Source organism: Numida meleagris, chromosome 2, assembly GCF_002078875.1.
Source record: "Numida meleagris isolate 19003 breed g44 Domestic line chromosome 2, NumMel1.0, whole genome shotgun sequence".
NCBI classification, from domain to species: domain Eukaryota; kingdom Metazoa; phylum Chordata; class Aves; order Galliformes; family Numididae; genus Numida; species Numida meleagris.
Window position 1 is genome coordinate 23,551,071 of NC_034410.1, and position 16,492 is coordinate 23,567,562.

The window sequence follows — 16,492 nt, forward strand, 5'->3', positions numbered from 1 at the left end:
CACTCCTCGTAATTGGTTTGTATTGGGGACCATGATGTGTGATGCTGTCAGTGGTGTTTTACTTAAGTTTAGCTAACTTTACTTCCATTTTAGGAGTTTGAAGGAATTCTGAATACAGTAAAGAGGGATCTACAAGTAATTATTCTGAGGGCAGTGCAATGAGGGAGGAAATAACAAAGATTGCCAGGTACTAATAAAAAAGTGGTCTTCCTTGCAGAAGGATTGGAGCAAACATTCGGGGCATCTTATTTGCATTGTCCACTTTAAACAACAGATGACCTCAGTGTCCAGAGGAGGGTGGGATTCTTCTCTGCTGTCCCCTCCTAAGAGAGATAATGTGGCAGAGCCAGCAAGCAGTTTCACTGTAGGTCCAAAGGAATGAGTTTAGCACTTGTTTTATAATCCTGTGAGAGGCTGCCTGTAAATCAGACCAATTGGAAATGGTTATCTGATTATCTGGATACTGGCTGTATCACTCTTTGTTTGCTACTGACTTTGGACATTGCTTGTTTATAATTTGCACATACTGTACAAGGTTATTTTGGGGGACACCTAGTACAAGAGAGAGCGAGGTATGTTCTTTAAATTTGTAAGCCATTCCAGTTATGATATAATGTAGAGGAGCCTGAGGATAGCTATGGATATTTATTTTGTAATTTGACGAGCCGCCTGCAGAACTGATGAAATTGTAAGGGAAACAGTGGGGCAGCTGTTGAAGAAAGCAGCCATCCAGTATGTCCTCTTCAGGTAGCTTAAAAGGGCAGGACTGGGAATAAACGAATTGGCTCGCTGGATCTAAACTGATATATTCATCCCGATGCTCGAAAGTGTCTGCTGAAAAGTAAGGAGATGAGGATTCTCTTGCTTAATAGTGTGATGAAGGAGCACTCTGTAGACCAAACACATGCAAGTAGGTCTGAGGGAGTCTTTGTGGACCTGCTTTCTGGGCTAGGACAGCTGTGTTTAACAGCTGTGTTCTGGTGTGGTCCCATGTCACGGTGGCAATTGTTTGCTGAATTTAAAAATCCTTGCAGTTGATTCTTCTTGATGCAGCTACTGGATATGGATCTGTTAGTGGCTTAGGCAAATAACCTCTTTTCTGCACGTGCTCTTTAGTAATTCTGAATACAGAATTACAGGTGCGAGTAAACTGTGCAAAGTTTGTGTGCTCTCAGTTGCATGTCATGTCTTAGCATAAGGTAGTTTAATTCCAAAATATATATATTTTACAAATAACTTCAATTCACGTTTTCATACAGATTTCAATGAAGCAGTGCCAGAAACAGAGAGACTGGACTCGAAAGCTCTGAAAACCCGAGCTCAGCTTTCAGTGAAGAACAAGCGGCAGAGGCCAACTAGGACAAGGCTCTATGACAGCATCAGTTCAACTGATGGAGAGGACAGCCTTGAACGAAAGGTGAGAAGGACTCTGCCCTCTCTCTCAGGCTTCATATGGAATGCTAGGTTGCCCCTGTAAGTCTTTTTGTCCTCTGTCTTTGTCCTTGCATTGTAGCACAGGCAGTATATATGGCTTTGTGGCCAGTATGCTGTGACTGCACTTGAGAGAAGTTTAAGTCTCCTTTGAGTCAGCACACCTGGGTTTTTGGTTGGTTTTGGTTTTTATGTTTTCTTTTAACAGGAATCCTGGGCTTTCTGAAATAAGTGTGCTTTATAATGTGAAGTGGGTCCTTCAATACATGCAGGAAGTGAAAGGAACTTGAATCCTACATTTCTTTATTTCTTAATTGTTAACACAATTGATATGATATTTACTCATTGTTTTATCTGATTCTGACTTCTGCTTGAAAGCAAATATCAATAAACAACACTATGTGGCATTAAAAGGTAATTACATGAATCGCTAATGTGTTTCTTACAAATAAAAGAATAATGAATAAAAGAATTGCATGTTCAAAGTAAACCTTGCTCATATCAGTTACTAAATGGTATAACCTGCTTTATAATCTCTTATGCCAACAGCCATCAAACAGTTACAGTAGTCCCATGCACATTTCAAAATCACCACTGCCCTTATGCATGAGAGCATCCTCACCAGCATCAGATTCTGGTGCTTCCTCCCTCTCCCCAGTGGCTAGCAGTGCAGCAATCTCCCTTGACAACCTAACTGAAAACCAAGAAGAAGGACAGCACCACAAAGGAGGTGTCCTTTCCCTGTGTTCTCGGGGAGACACTCCACTTTCCTCTCCTTCAAAATCTGGGCACAGCTCTGAAGCATCTCCTTTGCATCACCCACCTGGCAGGAATGTTTTGCAAGATAAAGGTATTACAATTTTTTACAATAAATTGGTGCATCCTTTTGCTTACTTACATCTACTTTATGATCTGTTGTGTAGTAAAGCCATAGCAACTAGAAGGTCATCTTCTCGTAACTTCTTTTGTCTACTTGGACATCAGAAAATTACAGCTGATCTTGTATGATGGTAGAAGAAAAGGACGAAGTTAGAATGAGATCTGGAACTACTTCCGTTCTTTTTCTTTCTTTCTTAGAACTCACTGAAAATGATAGGGGGAAGGTGCCTTTAAGAAAATCTTTTCTGTATTTTTCGAAACACAATATTATTGGGCCCCAGTCCATTTTTGTGTTAGAAACATCATTAGTAAATACATTGTACTTATGAATGATGCGATTTTGGCACTGCTAAATGCTTTTTTTGGAGGGTTGGAAAGGAGCATAAAGCAAAAATAACAGATTGTAGTTTTTAATTGCTGAGAGGCATCTGTATCTAGGTTAAACAAGAGGTCGGAGGCTGGGGAGTCTGTATTTATAAGAGAAAAAAATAGCAATTTGTTAGAAAGGTTGGCCACATTGTTATTTATTTAATTCAGATTCTTTAGATGTGAATTCGATAAGACGTGATACAATGATACCTAGTTCAGATACATTTCTCAAATCCTTGTTTATCCAGTGCATTAATACTACCACACCTGCTTCAAAAGTAATGCCTCCTATTTTATTATGTCGCCCCATGACATCAGAGGTGGATGTTGGTGGTATGGCAGTAGAGGTTAAACCATCTCACCAATATTCTGTTACATATTGTGGCTGTGTGACAGATGGCAGCAGAGGGGCAATCTGACAGAATGGTGTCTGACATGGAAGTGCATGTGAAGTAAAAGTGTGGAACTGAATTCCTCCACGTGGAAAAAAATGGCATCCATTAACATTCATTGATGCTTGCTGAGCATTTATGAAGCCCAACAGTGGTGGTGAGCACAGTGAGGGGTGGGTGGTGCATTTCAGCAGTGATGACAGTGACAGTGGGTCTCCTCCACTGCTGCAGATTTTTACGAATGGAGCATGCAGGCTCTTGTTCATCCCCGTTGAAAATGCACAGCTAATGGTGTTGGCAGTATTGAAAAATAATGTTTTGTAGCTCACAATTAGCTCTAACAAATAGTGTTATTGTGCTCTTTGTGTCTGTTGTAGTTTGCATGTAAATAAATAGGAGGCATTACTTTCGGTGCAACCTACATGCAGTACTGCACAGAATTTTGAGCCCTCCATTTCAAATGTGTTATGAAGTTAAAATTAGCAATTTAAACTATTGTAGCATTCTTGCCTACGCATGGTGTGTTCTCTAACTGTAACATAAGCTAAAATACATTATAAAATTGTTTCTAAGTAAAGACTGCAGAAACACGTTTGGATAGGTTCAAAGCAAACTTTGGCTAAGTGGAATTAACTGAAAAAAGCACAACTTGTTGAGCATAGTTGTCTATCTGTGTAAATGAAAAGGCTTACCATTCCTTCACAACCTTTTTTTCTTTATCATCATACGGGGCTTTCACACTGATTCTTAAAAGACGGATTAATCAAATTTTGTTGATTTTAAAATTGGTCAATATATGCTGACGTTTTTATATATATAGTGCAATGTAATATATGCTGAATTCCTATATTCCTGGTCTCATTGTATAGTTGCTAATTGTACAATTTTTGATGAATCAAAGTTAAATTCCGAGCCTGAATTTTACAAGTGAAAAATAAGGATGAGGACAAAAGAACGTGACTTTCTCAACTCTTATTTCAGCGTAGGCATGTGATTACTTTATGAGTGAAGTCTTAAATCCTGATTTACATCTGATGCATGAAAAATATCTTGATAAAAATTTGATGGAGACTAGACCTTATATTTTAAGAAGTAGGTTATTACATTCCACCCACCGTGTTGCTCTTTCCTTCCCAACTTGGGTTTGAAAAATAATCTTTGTCTAATTAAGGAAGCATGTCATGCTTTCCCCACTGTGACTGTTACGTAAACAGCCAGTGCTTTGGGGTGTATCCTGATCCTAATGGGTACACGAAAACTAAAATAGAGCAGTTTGCTTTCAGATGAAAAAAAATTACATTTAATAAGTTCCACAAAAAAGAAATATCCTAAAGCAGTTGTTCTGCAACAAGTGTCGTAGTGATACTATTTTTATTATCATTGGGCTGTCAAACTCCTACACTGCAAAATATAGAAAGAGCCACTGTATTCCGTCATGTTTAACTAGTTGGGGGTTTTTTAGAGGTAAAAGAGAACACTCATTTGTGGTGGTGTGTCCACTGATTAGTCACTGATTAGCAAAAGTGAGCTTTAGCAAGCTCACACTTTTTTCTCTCATGAGATCCTGAGTGCCATGGGAAGAGATGAAATGGCAGGAGTTCATTTCATTGAGAAACGGTGAGGAATTTTGGTGCTTTGTCTTCTGAGCATGACTTTTTCGTGTAGCAGCGTGATTAATTTCTTCAGTTTTGCTTTCTTTGTGCAACCTTGTTTGACAAGGCAGCTGAGGTGACTCCTGTGGGCAATCTCTAGTTGAGCTGTGGCTGGCTTCAGCTGTGCTGACTGTGGGACAGAAAGTTGGGTCTGGGCCCCTTTGCCACCCATCAGCTGCAGATTACTTGCACCAGCTCTGGGAGGCTGAAAGTGATGGGATAAATGGCTCCTCTGTGATTGATCCTGAGGAACCAGCTCTCCTTCAGCCTCTTGGAAGAACCTGAAGGAGTCAGGGAAGGTGCTCCCTTCCAGGGTGGTCAGATGCCCCTCCTGCCCGATCAGGGACCTGCAGCCCCGGTTCATGGCTGCTGCTGTGGGCTAACTAGTGTGTGCCTGCACCTATGCAAGCCCCAGTAGATTGAAATCTCTACTGAAGTCGCTGGAAACTAGCTCATCCATCTTCCCCTGTATCTCATGGCCAGCATGAGTGCTTTTCCCAGCAAATCCCCAGTACTCAAAGCGCTCTGGCAGGGCCCAGCTGCGTGTGAGTGGGAGCAAAGTGATGCAAAAGCCTGACAGAAATTGGCTGGAGTTGGTTCCTGCTGTGTGTTCCTGCCGAGCTCTGCAGAGTAATTCTACCACAGGAGCAAAACCTCCAGCTACATAATATATTATTTGCCCAGCACAAAGTTAATGTATCTCATAGTTTCATTTGCTTAAAGATGTTTCTCAAAAAAGCCCTCTGCCCTCCAGCTCCCAAACGCCACTTGCCTGTGAGTGCCAAGCGTGAGAGGAAGCTCTGCAATCTTTTATTCTTCAAAGTAGCACTTTTGACAGTGGTTAGATGAAAAGCATACATTAAAGATGAAAGAGGAGCCATAAGCAGGTCTTTGAGGAGAAGAGAGAAGCGTGCACAATGTAGAGATGATGCAAAGTGTGCATTGCCTAAGGTTGCCTATTCTTTTTTTTTCTCATGGGGAACTTCTGTGTGTTTTCTTTTTCGACCCGAGGTTACTTGTCAGTAGGGCTGATGTTAGTAGAAATAGTACGCATGGCCTTTAGAGTGTTGGTGTCTCAAGAGCCTTGTTTTCTTGCTTTTTCTGTAATGATTTATGAGTCATTTGCACACTGAACTTTTCACTTGAATGAAAACTTGGCCAAATAGTATCCACAAAGCAACGTAAAGAGTTCCTCTGTGTACATGGTTTACTGTCCTGTGGTATTTTGGGTTAATTCCGAGGGCTTAATCTTTGTCAGCCTCCTTAGGAGAAATCCACAAACACAGCAGTGCTTTTAACCAAAGCCACTGTAAATCTGACGTTACATTTTAAGTCGCCAAATTGCAAGTGACGTGAATGACTGACCTTCATTTGCTTCCTCTAGAACATTTGGGGGCACTCTTTTTGTTGAAGAATCACAAAAACTGTGTCTGCGTTTTTCAGTTGGTGTGTGTTTTAGCTGCCATATAGATTTCACAGGATGTTTTCGATACTTTGAGCTGTTATTTTGACTTCATATGTTCTGCAGTCTGTTTCCTCTTCAGGTTTTAACAGCTTTTGTAGAAGGGATCAGAAATCAGTAGAGGACTGAGGGCAAATTTATTAACTGAGACGCTACTTTCAATTCTTTTTTTTTTTTTTTTTTTAATTAATGAAAATGGTTGGATTTCAAGTTAAGTATTCATTTCAACCAAGATGTTCAAGCTAAGCAGATAACTATTACCTAGTTTGTCCATCATAAAAAGTGCCTTCTGCTCCAAAGTTCAAGAAAGGGTTTCAGCAATCACTTTTGAAGGAAAGCATACATCCACATGATTTCTGTGAAGGGAGAAATAAGCAGCCACTGCTGAGTTTAAAAATGGATTTGCTGTAATGTTTTCCTGTAAATTTTCTGTGTTGTTCGTCTTACTACATATTCATTAAAGCTCAACCAAAATTAACTTTTTTCATTTTCTTTGGTTAAAAAAAGATTTCTTCATGTGTATTTTCAAATTCTGAAACTGTAAATTTTTTATTGCTTTCTTCACCACCTTCTTAAAAATGAGAAGAATGCACCCAGTGAAATTGTGTACTTACAGATGTGTACATGTATGCATATCTAATCCTGAACAGATGCGCAAACTGTTCTGGATGGATGGAAAGTGAAATAGTTATCAGTAGCAATTAAAAATAATAATGTACATTCTCCCGTGTACAAATGTATCCTAGATGGTGCCACATGTGCCCAGGCAGCAAGAACTACTCCCCCTACTATAGGGCATGCAGAAAAACTAAAGCGAAAACTTGCAGATCTTGGGTAAGCATTTGTTACTTAAAATACTATTTTTATTTAAAGGATTAAAAGTAGATTTTCAAGGACATTTCCTAATGTTTTCCAATATTGTTGTAGGGCTCCCTTGCGAAGGAGTTCAAACAAGGGCAAGAAGCGGAAAGAAAAAGAAGCTATTAGGGTGACCTGTGGCATTAGGTATGGGTAAAAGATTGAGGATGCAAGAAATGGCATGCCAGAAACATTGAGAAAATGTAGTTTTCCTAAAATATGTGAACGCTGACGGTCCCACTGCCTTCATATAAATAAATTCTAAGCCTTGAGGCAACCTTGCTAAGCTTACAAACCTAGAATTCTTAACTAGTGGAAGACTAACAAATAATCTAAAAATACTTGGAGATTTTCATCAGTACTGCTATTGCATCTACTGATAAGCTTTGCAGAAATAGAATCATTACAGCTGGCCTACAAGATACATACACACAGACAAACACTAAGTTGTTAATAGCCTTGATTCAGAAACCTTGACACAGTTGCACGTATTTTGGAGGAAAAGCCCCAAGCGCAATGTTGAGCAGCAGATATTCCCTGGAGCTTCACTGTGCCCACTTCAGGAATGCTTTCAGAAGATTTTGTTTCTGAAGATGAACATCGTAAGTTGAAAGTAGATAGAAGAAATGCAGACTGCATTGGCCATGTCACCAACTCTCAGGCAAGGAATTTTGAATTCTTTGAGATTTGATGAGTCCACACCATCAGCATCTGCCCTCTGAATAAATAAATGAGCATTCAAAATGGCAGGAAGCAATCTTTTCTACAAAGGATGGTGTAGATTTTAAATGAATGTCTCCTCATGTAGTGATGAGTCTGACACAATCCCATCCAAAGGGGCCGTATCTGGTTTCAGGTATGAGAGGCAAGCATTCAGGTAAACATGAGGAGCGCTAAGCAAACGTAGTATGTTCTGAAAGTCCTAAGGTTCTAGCAACTCTAAATTTCTCTGAACATAAAATAATGCAAAGGAAAGCACACACGATAAAAGAGCTTGCTAAAGAAAGCAAAGTTCACGTTTCTCCAAAAATGTATGCGTTTGAAAAACAGTGTAGCAGCTTGGAGAGTTTTGCTGACAGTCTGACACATAGAGTCCCAGGGACAAGTCTCCATAAAATCAGAGAAGCAGAAGAGATGTTAGACTTCTAACATACCCCTTCAGGCATACTGTACGGAATTGTAAGTTTCCTGTTCTAACACAGCATACACTCACATTCTGCACATATCTGGCAGGATCTTCGGTGATCTTTTAGCAGTCATCACCTCTGTGCTAGTGTCAGAACAAACCGCAGCAGTCATTCCGCTGCTGTGCAGTTAATGTTCATTGCTGTATTTCTGTACTGGAGGAGGGATTTGTTAAACCAAACACTCTGCACCTGTGCTTAGCTGTAAGGCAGCTAGTGCCCTTCACCAGGCATTAACACCAGGTGGCATTTAAGTGCCAAACACAGGGTGGGGAGTAGGAAGGTATGCTTCTTGGTAAGAAGCAGACTCTGCAGAACCTGTTATGTTCCTGATACCAACATAGTACATTACAGGTGTTAATGAAATCCAGCAGATATCTTCCTTAGAGGAAGCAGATGTCAGTCAGCGTAGGATGATCAGTTGCTTATTAGACCATCTGATAAATCAGTTATTTGCGCTGTTTGTCACTGAATATTTCTGAGTTGGATACAGTTACTGAAAACAAAGTTTAATACTACTTTGTAACTTAAAATTCCTAAGCATTTATAATTCTTGCTGTGCTTCTGTAAACTGAAATGTTGTTATTTCAGTATAACTTTTTAAACACCAGTTGTCACTTCCTTTGTTAGTAACTCCGAAGAATTTGCCTGAGAAAAATCTGAGGATGTTTTCTTTCCAGTCCAAAACTGTATAAGCTCTTTGAAAGAAGGAAGATGATGATCAGAAGACAGCATCCTGTTATAATTATTTTTGTCTATTAGAGCATTAGAGATTGATGTAGAATTAATCATGCTGTCAGATATATGTTGCAAGCATTATTTTGCCATTCCAAAAAAAAAAAAAAAAAAAAAACCTGAAAATGTGTAGAAGAAAATCGTGAATTATTTCTGAAGAGTACCACTGATGTTAAATATATAAACAAATTCCCCCCATTCAAGTAGAAAGCACATATTCTTATATTCCTTAGCCTGGAGCTAGGTGATTTGGACAATGTCATTCTGTCTTTCTTCTTTCAAGCAACACTGGAGCACAAGGAGGGAGCACGGGACTGTATCAAACACATCTACATTTAAGTAGCCAAAGGGAGAGAGAATTCTTGTTCTGCCTCGCTGTCTGGGGGCCCTCTGGCAGCCTCCATTTCATCCATACAGAAAAGAAGCTTCCCAATACACAGAGCTAGTGATTATATTCATAACGATTTAGAAGCTGACCATAAGTTAGAATTTGAGGGAAGATTTATATACTGTTACTATGAAAAGAGGAGCTGATAATATCAAATGTTTATTTCATTTTTTTCTATATTTGTATTTTTAATATTTAAAAAAAAACACAAGGTATCTCTCAGTATTCAGCTGTTGTAACAAAGGCACATCTGTGTAGGTGGGTGCAGATGCATCTGGTTCATCTGGTTCATTCTGCCTGTGCTCCAAGTCCAAGCCAGACCTGTCAGTGAAGCAGAGCCTGCCTGGGTCAGTGCTGAGTCTGATGGTGCTGAGATACCAAGCCCCAGTGGTACCAGCACAGTGTGTGGCTTCTTGGTTGGAGCTGATTCACTCCAAAGTGCAGGGACACAGGGATTTTGTGCAGGCATCTGTCTCCACTTGCTGCATGCATGTTATCTGAGAGAGCTAGAGTTAGAACAGAAATCAGAAGAACACACTTTTTCCTTCTTTCCTTCTTTTGTTAGAAGAGATTTCAAGAATGCCGTTACCAGCTGCACACCGCTGTGGTGATTAGTCACAGTTACATGGAATGTCACTTTTTTTACAATTAACTACCTCTGTAGCATTTTTTCGTATTTTACACTCTGACACAAATTCCTGCTCCTTTCTTTTACACAGGACCACCAGAGAGATGCTGCAGAAGTCAGCCATCAGTAAATCTTTAACAGAACGATCCTCCTCTCTCCCACACTGTGTACCATTCACATGGTATGGAGAGGGTGGCAAGGGATCCAATTCTTCTAGCAACCTGCCATCGCCTACCAGCTCAACAGAACCTTCCTCTGAAAACATAAGCCCAGCTAAAAAAGGGTCAAAGGTAGAAAATAAGAACTACCTTATTCCCACTGTGTTGAGCAGCATAATTGGCTTCGTGTTTCTGGAAGAAGAACAGGCCAATATGTTAACACTACAATAAACAGTGCATGGTGTTCATTGTACGGTAAAAGCTCATCTGAACTGAGCATCTCCATCATTGTACCATTCCACATTCTACCTTTTTATTCTGTCTTTCTCTTAATGTACATTAATTCAGTAAACTAACCGTGGTGTGCTGTACTGTAACAAACACAAGTGGTGCCAGTGGAAGTTAGCATTTGGATCCACTGAACAAATGCTAGATTTCTGTATTCAGTGATAGATACATTCTGCATTCTTCAAGACTGATTGCAGGAATACCTACCCGTTTTCACTGTATTCAGATGAGATGTTTGCAAGTGAAGAAATGTTGTATGCCGTCAGTCGTTTGCCTTTTTCTCCCCCAGTATTGAAATCTGCTTGTCATGCATGCATGGATGTTGGATTTAATTCTATATATGAAGATGCTCGAACTATAAATAGGAACTATTGCAGTTTAATAGAGCTGTGTGATTCCTTTCTATGTGCATGAATGTTTCAGCATGATAACTCATTATATAACCCTTAGTTACAGTACTGTACTTGCTCATTCTTGTTTATTTTCACTTCTGGAAAGTATTTCTCTGCCTTTATCCTTTTATAACTTGTAACAGTTTACTTTTTACATTGGTCTGGTAAGAAGAAACAGGTATAGTTCTCAACTTTGTATACAGGAATTTGAATCAGCTAATCAGCTACCCAGTTTCTTTTTATAAGAAAGATGAGGGTTAGTCGTGTAAATCCGGTTTATGCTGTTAAACAAGTGTTGAGTAAAAATAATTTTGAAATGGGAAAAGCATCCCCTTTTACAATTACTGTTAAGCTGTGACAGTTGTTTTGTTCCGTGTTCCTTTGTCCTGCTCTCCCATTATTACTATTATTAGCAGGCCTCGGCTGTCTTGTGTGTTTCCCATAGACAATGAAAAAGGCTAAAATTAATCATAAATGTGAAACTGACACAAAAGAGAGGTAAAATAAAAAATCAGAATAGTTGAGAGGAAAAAGATGTTCTTCACAGGGCAGGAGGTGGAGCTGCTGAACTCCTGGCCTGAAGATGCCGTTGGGGCTCAAAGTGACCATGGTGAGAAAGCTGCTCAGATTTTCTTATCCTCTGTAAAGAGGTGAGAAAAGCTGGACTTGAATTCTAAAAGTAGGTGTGAGAAAACTGAACAGCAAACCTTTTAGATTGTTTCTTGTACTCTGTTAAGTTTGCAAGCTCTTAAATTACCAGTACCTATGCCAGTATTGAGCGGCACAATACCCCTGTTTAGTTGGAATTCCAGCAGAACTCATGAGGACCAACGCTTGGTGTTTTTAGAAGGCCTATTGTTTTCAGAGAAAATAGGTCAAATGTTTTTTGGGGGATAAAAGAATAACTTCTTTTATTGTTCTGTTTGGTTTCGATGTTCATATCCATTTTTTAAAATTGAGTGACAAAGGTGGATCAAATTTGTTATTTATTTAGATGATAGAGGAAAAATTAGAGGTCTCGAAAGAGTTAATAAAGGTCACTGTATCATCAACTGTGTATTCAATTGAAATGAAATTTCATGGTGACTTGTTTTAGATTTTAGTTTCTATGGCTCTCAAATCAAACTCTTCCACTTTAAAATGTTAATTTTTGTATTCTTCTGATGATCACTTTGTGGCATTCCTGGAAAAATGCGCACACTCTTGCTATTCTTCGCTACAAGATGTGATGTTTGTCATTATGTTCTTAGGAAAAAAAATGATCTTTGTTTTATGGTTATTACTTCAGTAATTAACATTCAGTGTCCAAATGTATCTTTTACTTTCAATTTCATTTTTTCTGGAAGTATAGGCAAAGAGGGAGGAATCAGAAAGTGGTTGACAGGATATTCTCCCTGCTCTTTTAATAGCAGTTTTCGCTTCCCTCTGCTAATTAATCCTCTGTCCTATTCTTTGTACTGCTGTGTGTGCTGTGCTTGTCCTAAAGATTCGAAGGGCAGCAGAATGCTATTGATTAACCAACGGAAGCAATAACTTAGCTCCATGATGACATCCAATACCCTAAGAGGAAGTCTATGAATTGCTTTCAGACCACTTTGCTACTCACTGAGGCATTAAGCTGGCAGAGCTGTCTCTTGAAGTACACAGTGGTGAAGCATATAGCATGTTCTATTAATCATTAGCAGTGCAAAAGATTAAGCTTCCTCGTGTGTATTTTAACTGTTTTGGTAGGTGATTGCAATAACTCCTGAACTGTGCCAACCTGGAAGACAGAAAACCAATTTCCCTTTTAGATGCACATTTGAGATCATTTGTTTATTCTAAATCATCTTTTTCCCTACAGAATTTCACATTCAATGATGACTTCAGTCCCAGCAGCACAAGTTCAGCTGATCTGAGTGGTTTAGGAGCAGAACCCAAAACCCCAGGTTTCTCACACTCCTTAGCACTATCGTCAGATGAGGTACGTTGCTGGAATTGTTTAAGGTGGGAAACGGTTGTCTTCTTTCTCCCACAGCATTTCTCTTGATAATTACTCAAGTAATGAAGGGATGGTTTTAGGCAGATGGTTTTAGGGAGAAGAAAATTAATTAATCTTGGTTTCTATATTTTAATTTTTCTTGTTCATAGAACAATTGTTTGAAACAACTGGCCTGTGGTATTATTGTGGGATCATTACACAATACTGTAAAATGCAGCTGGTTTCTTAAGAGATGCTCTATCCTCACACATTTCAATACACTGTTCCTGCATTCTGTATGTGTACGTGTGGACCTATGTATACATACACTAAAACAGACATAATTGAGGCAGTTTTGAGATGATAAAGACGCAATGTTAATTGGATAAGCATGGTTGAAATGTAAAGCACCTGCACCTAGACTATTTTTACTGTGATATATTAAAATAATAATGACCTGTACATGCAGTTATTGTGTATTTCGTACCTGAATGTGTATATAGTGATCAGAGTGTGTATGTGTCAATCCAGTTTGCATTCTTTGTGCTTGCTTTGCACATACACAGTGGATTTTGAGTTCAATTCTTCAAACTAGATGGCTTTTGACCTGTGATAATGTGAAAAAGCATTCCCAACCCCATAAATTAGTGACAGAACTGAGTGGAATATAATACACTGAAAACACATTTCTAAGATATTAGTTTTTTGGCTTGATTATCAGTGAAGCTGCACAGCTTACTATGCATCCTGTGGACTTACGAAACCTGTGCATTTGTCCTCTTACAAATGCTGAGTAAGAACTTTGTATTTTTCACTTGAGGTTTGAGCCAAGGTTTTTTTTAGAGAGGAGGAACTTCAAGAATCTGTGGCTTCCCTTTTTTTCAATGGCAAGCTTGTGTTATTACTGCTGTCATGCTTTGCACAGGTTTAAAGAATGAGAGTCATTCCGTGCCAACCCCATTTGCCAAAATGGAAGTCTACAAGGCCATTCGTTCTTTAGCAGTTACTGCAGATAAGAAAGGGCAAAAATTTAGAAGAATCATAGGAGAGTAATAGACAGGAGATTGCATATACTGTGAATTACTGAAAACAATAAAGAAATTGCTTATACTTTGTTTAGTATTAATACTACCTCAATAATACATTTCATTCTTCTATCGTTTTCCTTCCCGTTTTATCAAATATTTTATTGTGACAATGCCCTGTTCCCAGTGGAACTAATCAGAACTAAGAGTTGGAAAATGCTTTCATTTGGCTTGTTTCTACTTGGACGCTTCTAAAATTCCATGTCTGAACAGGTCTATAAAAAATGAGAAGGTTTTCTCTGTACTCTGTATTGTACCAAGTTGCACCCTGGCACGGTGAGGCTGCCATTCTTGGACCTGATGTAGCGCACTGCTGCGAGCGCTCTCTCGCTCACGGTTCTTGGGCAGACCTGATGTAATTATTTGAAGGAGAATGAAAGGAAAGGATAGGGAGGGAAGCAGAGTCCTGTGGTCTGTTGTCTTCTAAGTAGTTTTTGCTCTTGCAATTGGAGCCATCAGGCAAGGTCCCACTGGTTCCAGTCTGTCAAGACCAGGAGCTCAAGGGGCTTCATTGGCACAATCTCTGGCTTAGCTGCCAAATCACGTGTGCTGAGCTTTCAACATGACCTCTCTGCTTCTGGAAGTAACTTTTTTTAAAGATATCTCTTTTGTTTTTTTGAGTAGCCTTATCTGTTTGCAAATCTTGGTGCTACCCTTGCCCAAATTTTTACATGCTGTTACATGTTCTGTATTTTGTTTCTATAATGCTTTTCTTTCCCATTTCTTTGTTGCTCCCTCACTCAGAGCCTGGATATGATTGATGATGAGGTGAGATACCAGTGTGCTGTTGTGGTGAATTGTGTGACCATCGCGTGGCAGTGTGCTGTCTCATTTGCAAACTTGCTCTTCTTGTTTCACTGTGTTGTGTGGCAAACCCCCTTGTTCAAGCACAACACACAGATGTCACTGGCTCCTCTCGCCTTGTCTTCAGCTCCCCTCTCCTTTCAAGGCCATGGCAAATTGCAGCTTTTGTGGTATGTTGGAAGGGGGAGGAGGGCCTGTGTCAGAGCACACCCACCAGGCCAAGCATCAGCTGCACGGAGGTTCTGCTGGCTGCCAGAGAAGGAAAAGATTGTGCTTAAACTGTCTTTTCCCCATCCCTGAGAAATGGATGGCCAGAGGCTGAAAGAGCTCCCAGCATCATCTAACCCGGTGGAAAAGCTGTTCAAACAGGAGACAGCTGCAGCAGCCTGTAGCAGCTGCTGTGCTGGCCGGGGTTTCAACAGAGTGGCTTTTGTTTCAGGCCCCACCAGCTTTCCCTTGGGTGGAAGGAAGTGGCAGAGAGGACACTCAGGGCTGAAGCAGCTGAAGGCCCACCTGCCCCTCCTGGTGCTGTTTGTGCTCTTCTCCTCCACAGCACAACGTGTTGAGAGCAGGGCCAAGGCGGTGGGCTTGCTGTGTGTTCCTTACTGTTCCTGTGTTGTCTCATAGTCTTCCGTAGGTAGCATCAGTCTCACTGGCTGTTTGATGTCACCACTTCGAACTCCAGAATGGTTTTTGTGAGGCTTTTTTTCCCCTAAATATCTTGTTCTGCAGCTTAAACACGGTAAAGATCAATGAATGTGCCTGGGAAGTGGATTGCAGAATACACTGTATCCATTAGAAATGTTGTAACTTGAAGGATAAAGATCTTGTGAGGGAATGGGAGCTGTACTTGCTTAGATCTGTGCCACCTGGCCATTTCAACCCCTATTTGGATTAAAAGGAATGCCAGTTCCTTTCTCCTGCTTATAAATAGAAACTTTTTAGGTACCTTGCATCAATTCTTAGATACCTGGTTAGATACAGATGTAATACAGTGCTGTTAATTTGTTGTTACAGTAGTGTAAGGGTAGTAGGGGTACCTCTGTTCTGATGCTGGCAGTTTGTACAGAAGAATGCTCCTGCTGGTCAGTGTTATCCTCTTAATAACAAGGCGGCACGTTTTTGTCACAGATCCTTGATGATGGACAGTCTCCAAAACACAGTCAGTGCCAGAACCGGGCTGTTCAGGAGTGGAGTGTGCAGCAGGTTTCCCACTGGTTAATGAGCCTGAACCTTGAACAGTATGTTTCTGAATTCAGCGCCCAAAACATTAATGGGGAGCATCTCCTTCAACTGGATGGGAGTAAGCTTAAGGTAACTGACTGAGCGGAATGCAAGGTTAACTATATTATTTATTGTCACTTGAGATCAAGGAATTAAAAATTCTGCCAAAAAGCAGAGGGCTCCTGTATGTGGAATGATGGTAGACTTGAGTAGTATACATGGAGTAGAAAGCCACAGCAGCATTCAGAGAAATTCTCGTGTGCACTTAGGTTCAGCAGCTTCAGAAATAGAGGGAATTGGCTTTGTGAAAACTCTGGGTACGTATGATGTACCTGTATTTACTACATAAATCATAAGGGACGATATGTAAGTGGTATTTGCGTGCACATATTTCTCATCCAGCTCTGTTTTACAACAGGGCGATTCATAGAAGATTGTAAATAGAAGTACATCTGAAGTAGCAACTGTAAAATGGATTACTGTGGTACTGGAGTCAAAAGCTGGACACCAATTGTACTATGCTAGAATTAAATACAGTTCTGATGTATAAGTTCTTGCAGTGAAAATATGAGCCCAGTTTTATCAAAAATAATTACAGGAAGG

General features: G+C 40.0%; 1 protein-coding gene across 3 annotated transcripts in view; it reads left to right on the forward strand.

Moving 5' to 3' along the window:
• Nucleotides 1–16,492, forward strand: part of PPP1R9A (protein phosphatase 1 regulatory subunit 9A) — a 134,240-nt gene that overhangs the window by 111,582 nt on the left and 6,166 nt on the right. For 2 of the 3 annotated variants that reach the window (XM_021386252.1, XM_021386253.1), the window contains exons 12-18: nucleotides 1,260–1,417; nucleotides 1,981–2,281; nucleotides 6,932–7,019; nucleotides 7,113–7,190; nucleotides 10,070–10,268; nucleotides 12,660–12,779; nucleotides 15,797–15,979. In XM_021386252.1, the coding sequence (XP_021241927.1) occupies nucleotides 1,260–1,417; nucleotides 1,981–2,281; nucleotides 6,932–7,019; nucleotides 7,113–7,190; nucleotides 10,070–10,268; nucleotides 12,660–12,779; nucleotides 15,797–15,979 (1,127 nt within the window). The remainder of the gene's footprint in view (nucleotides 1–1,259; nucleotides 1,418–1,980; nucleotides 2,282–6,931; nucleotides 7,020–7,112; nucleotides 7,191–10,069; nucleotides 10,269–12,659; nucleotides 12,780–15,796; nucleotides 15,980–16,492) is intronic. The other variant, XM_021386254.1, reaches the window with a different exon arrangement.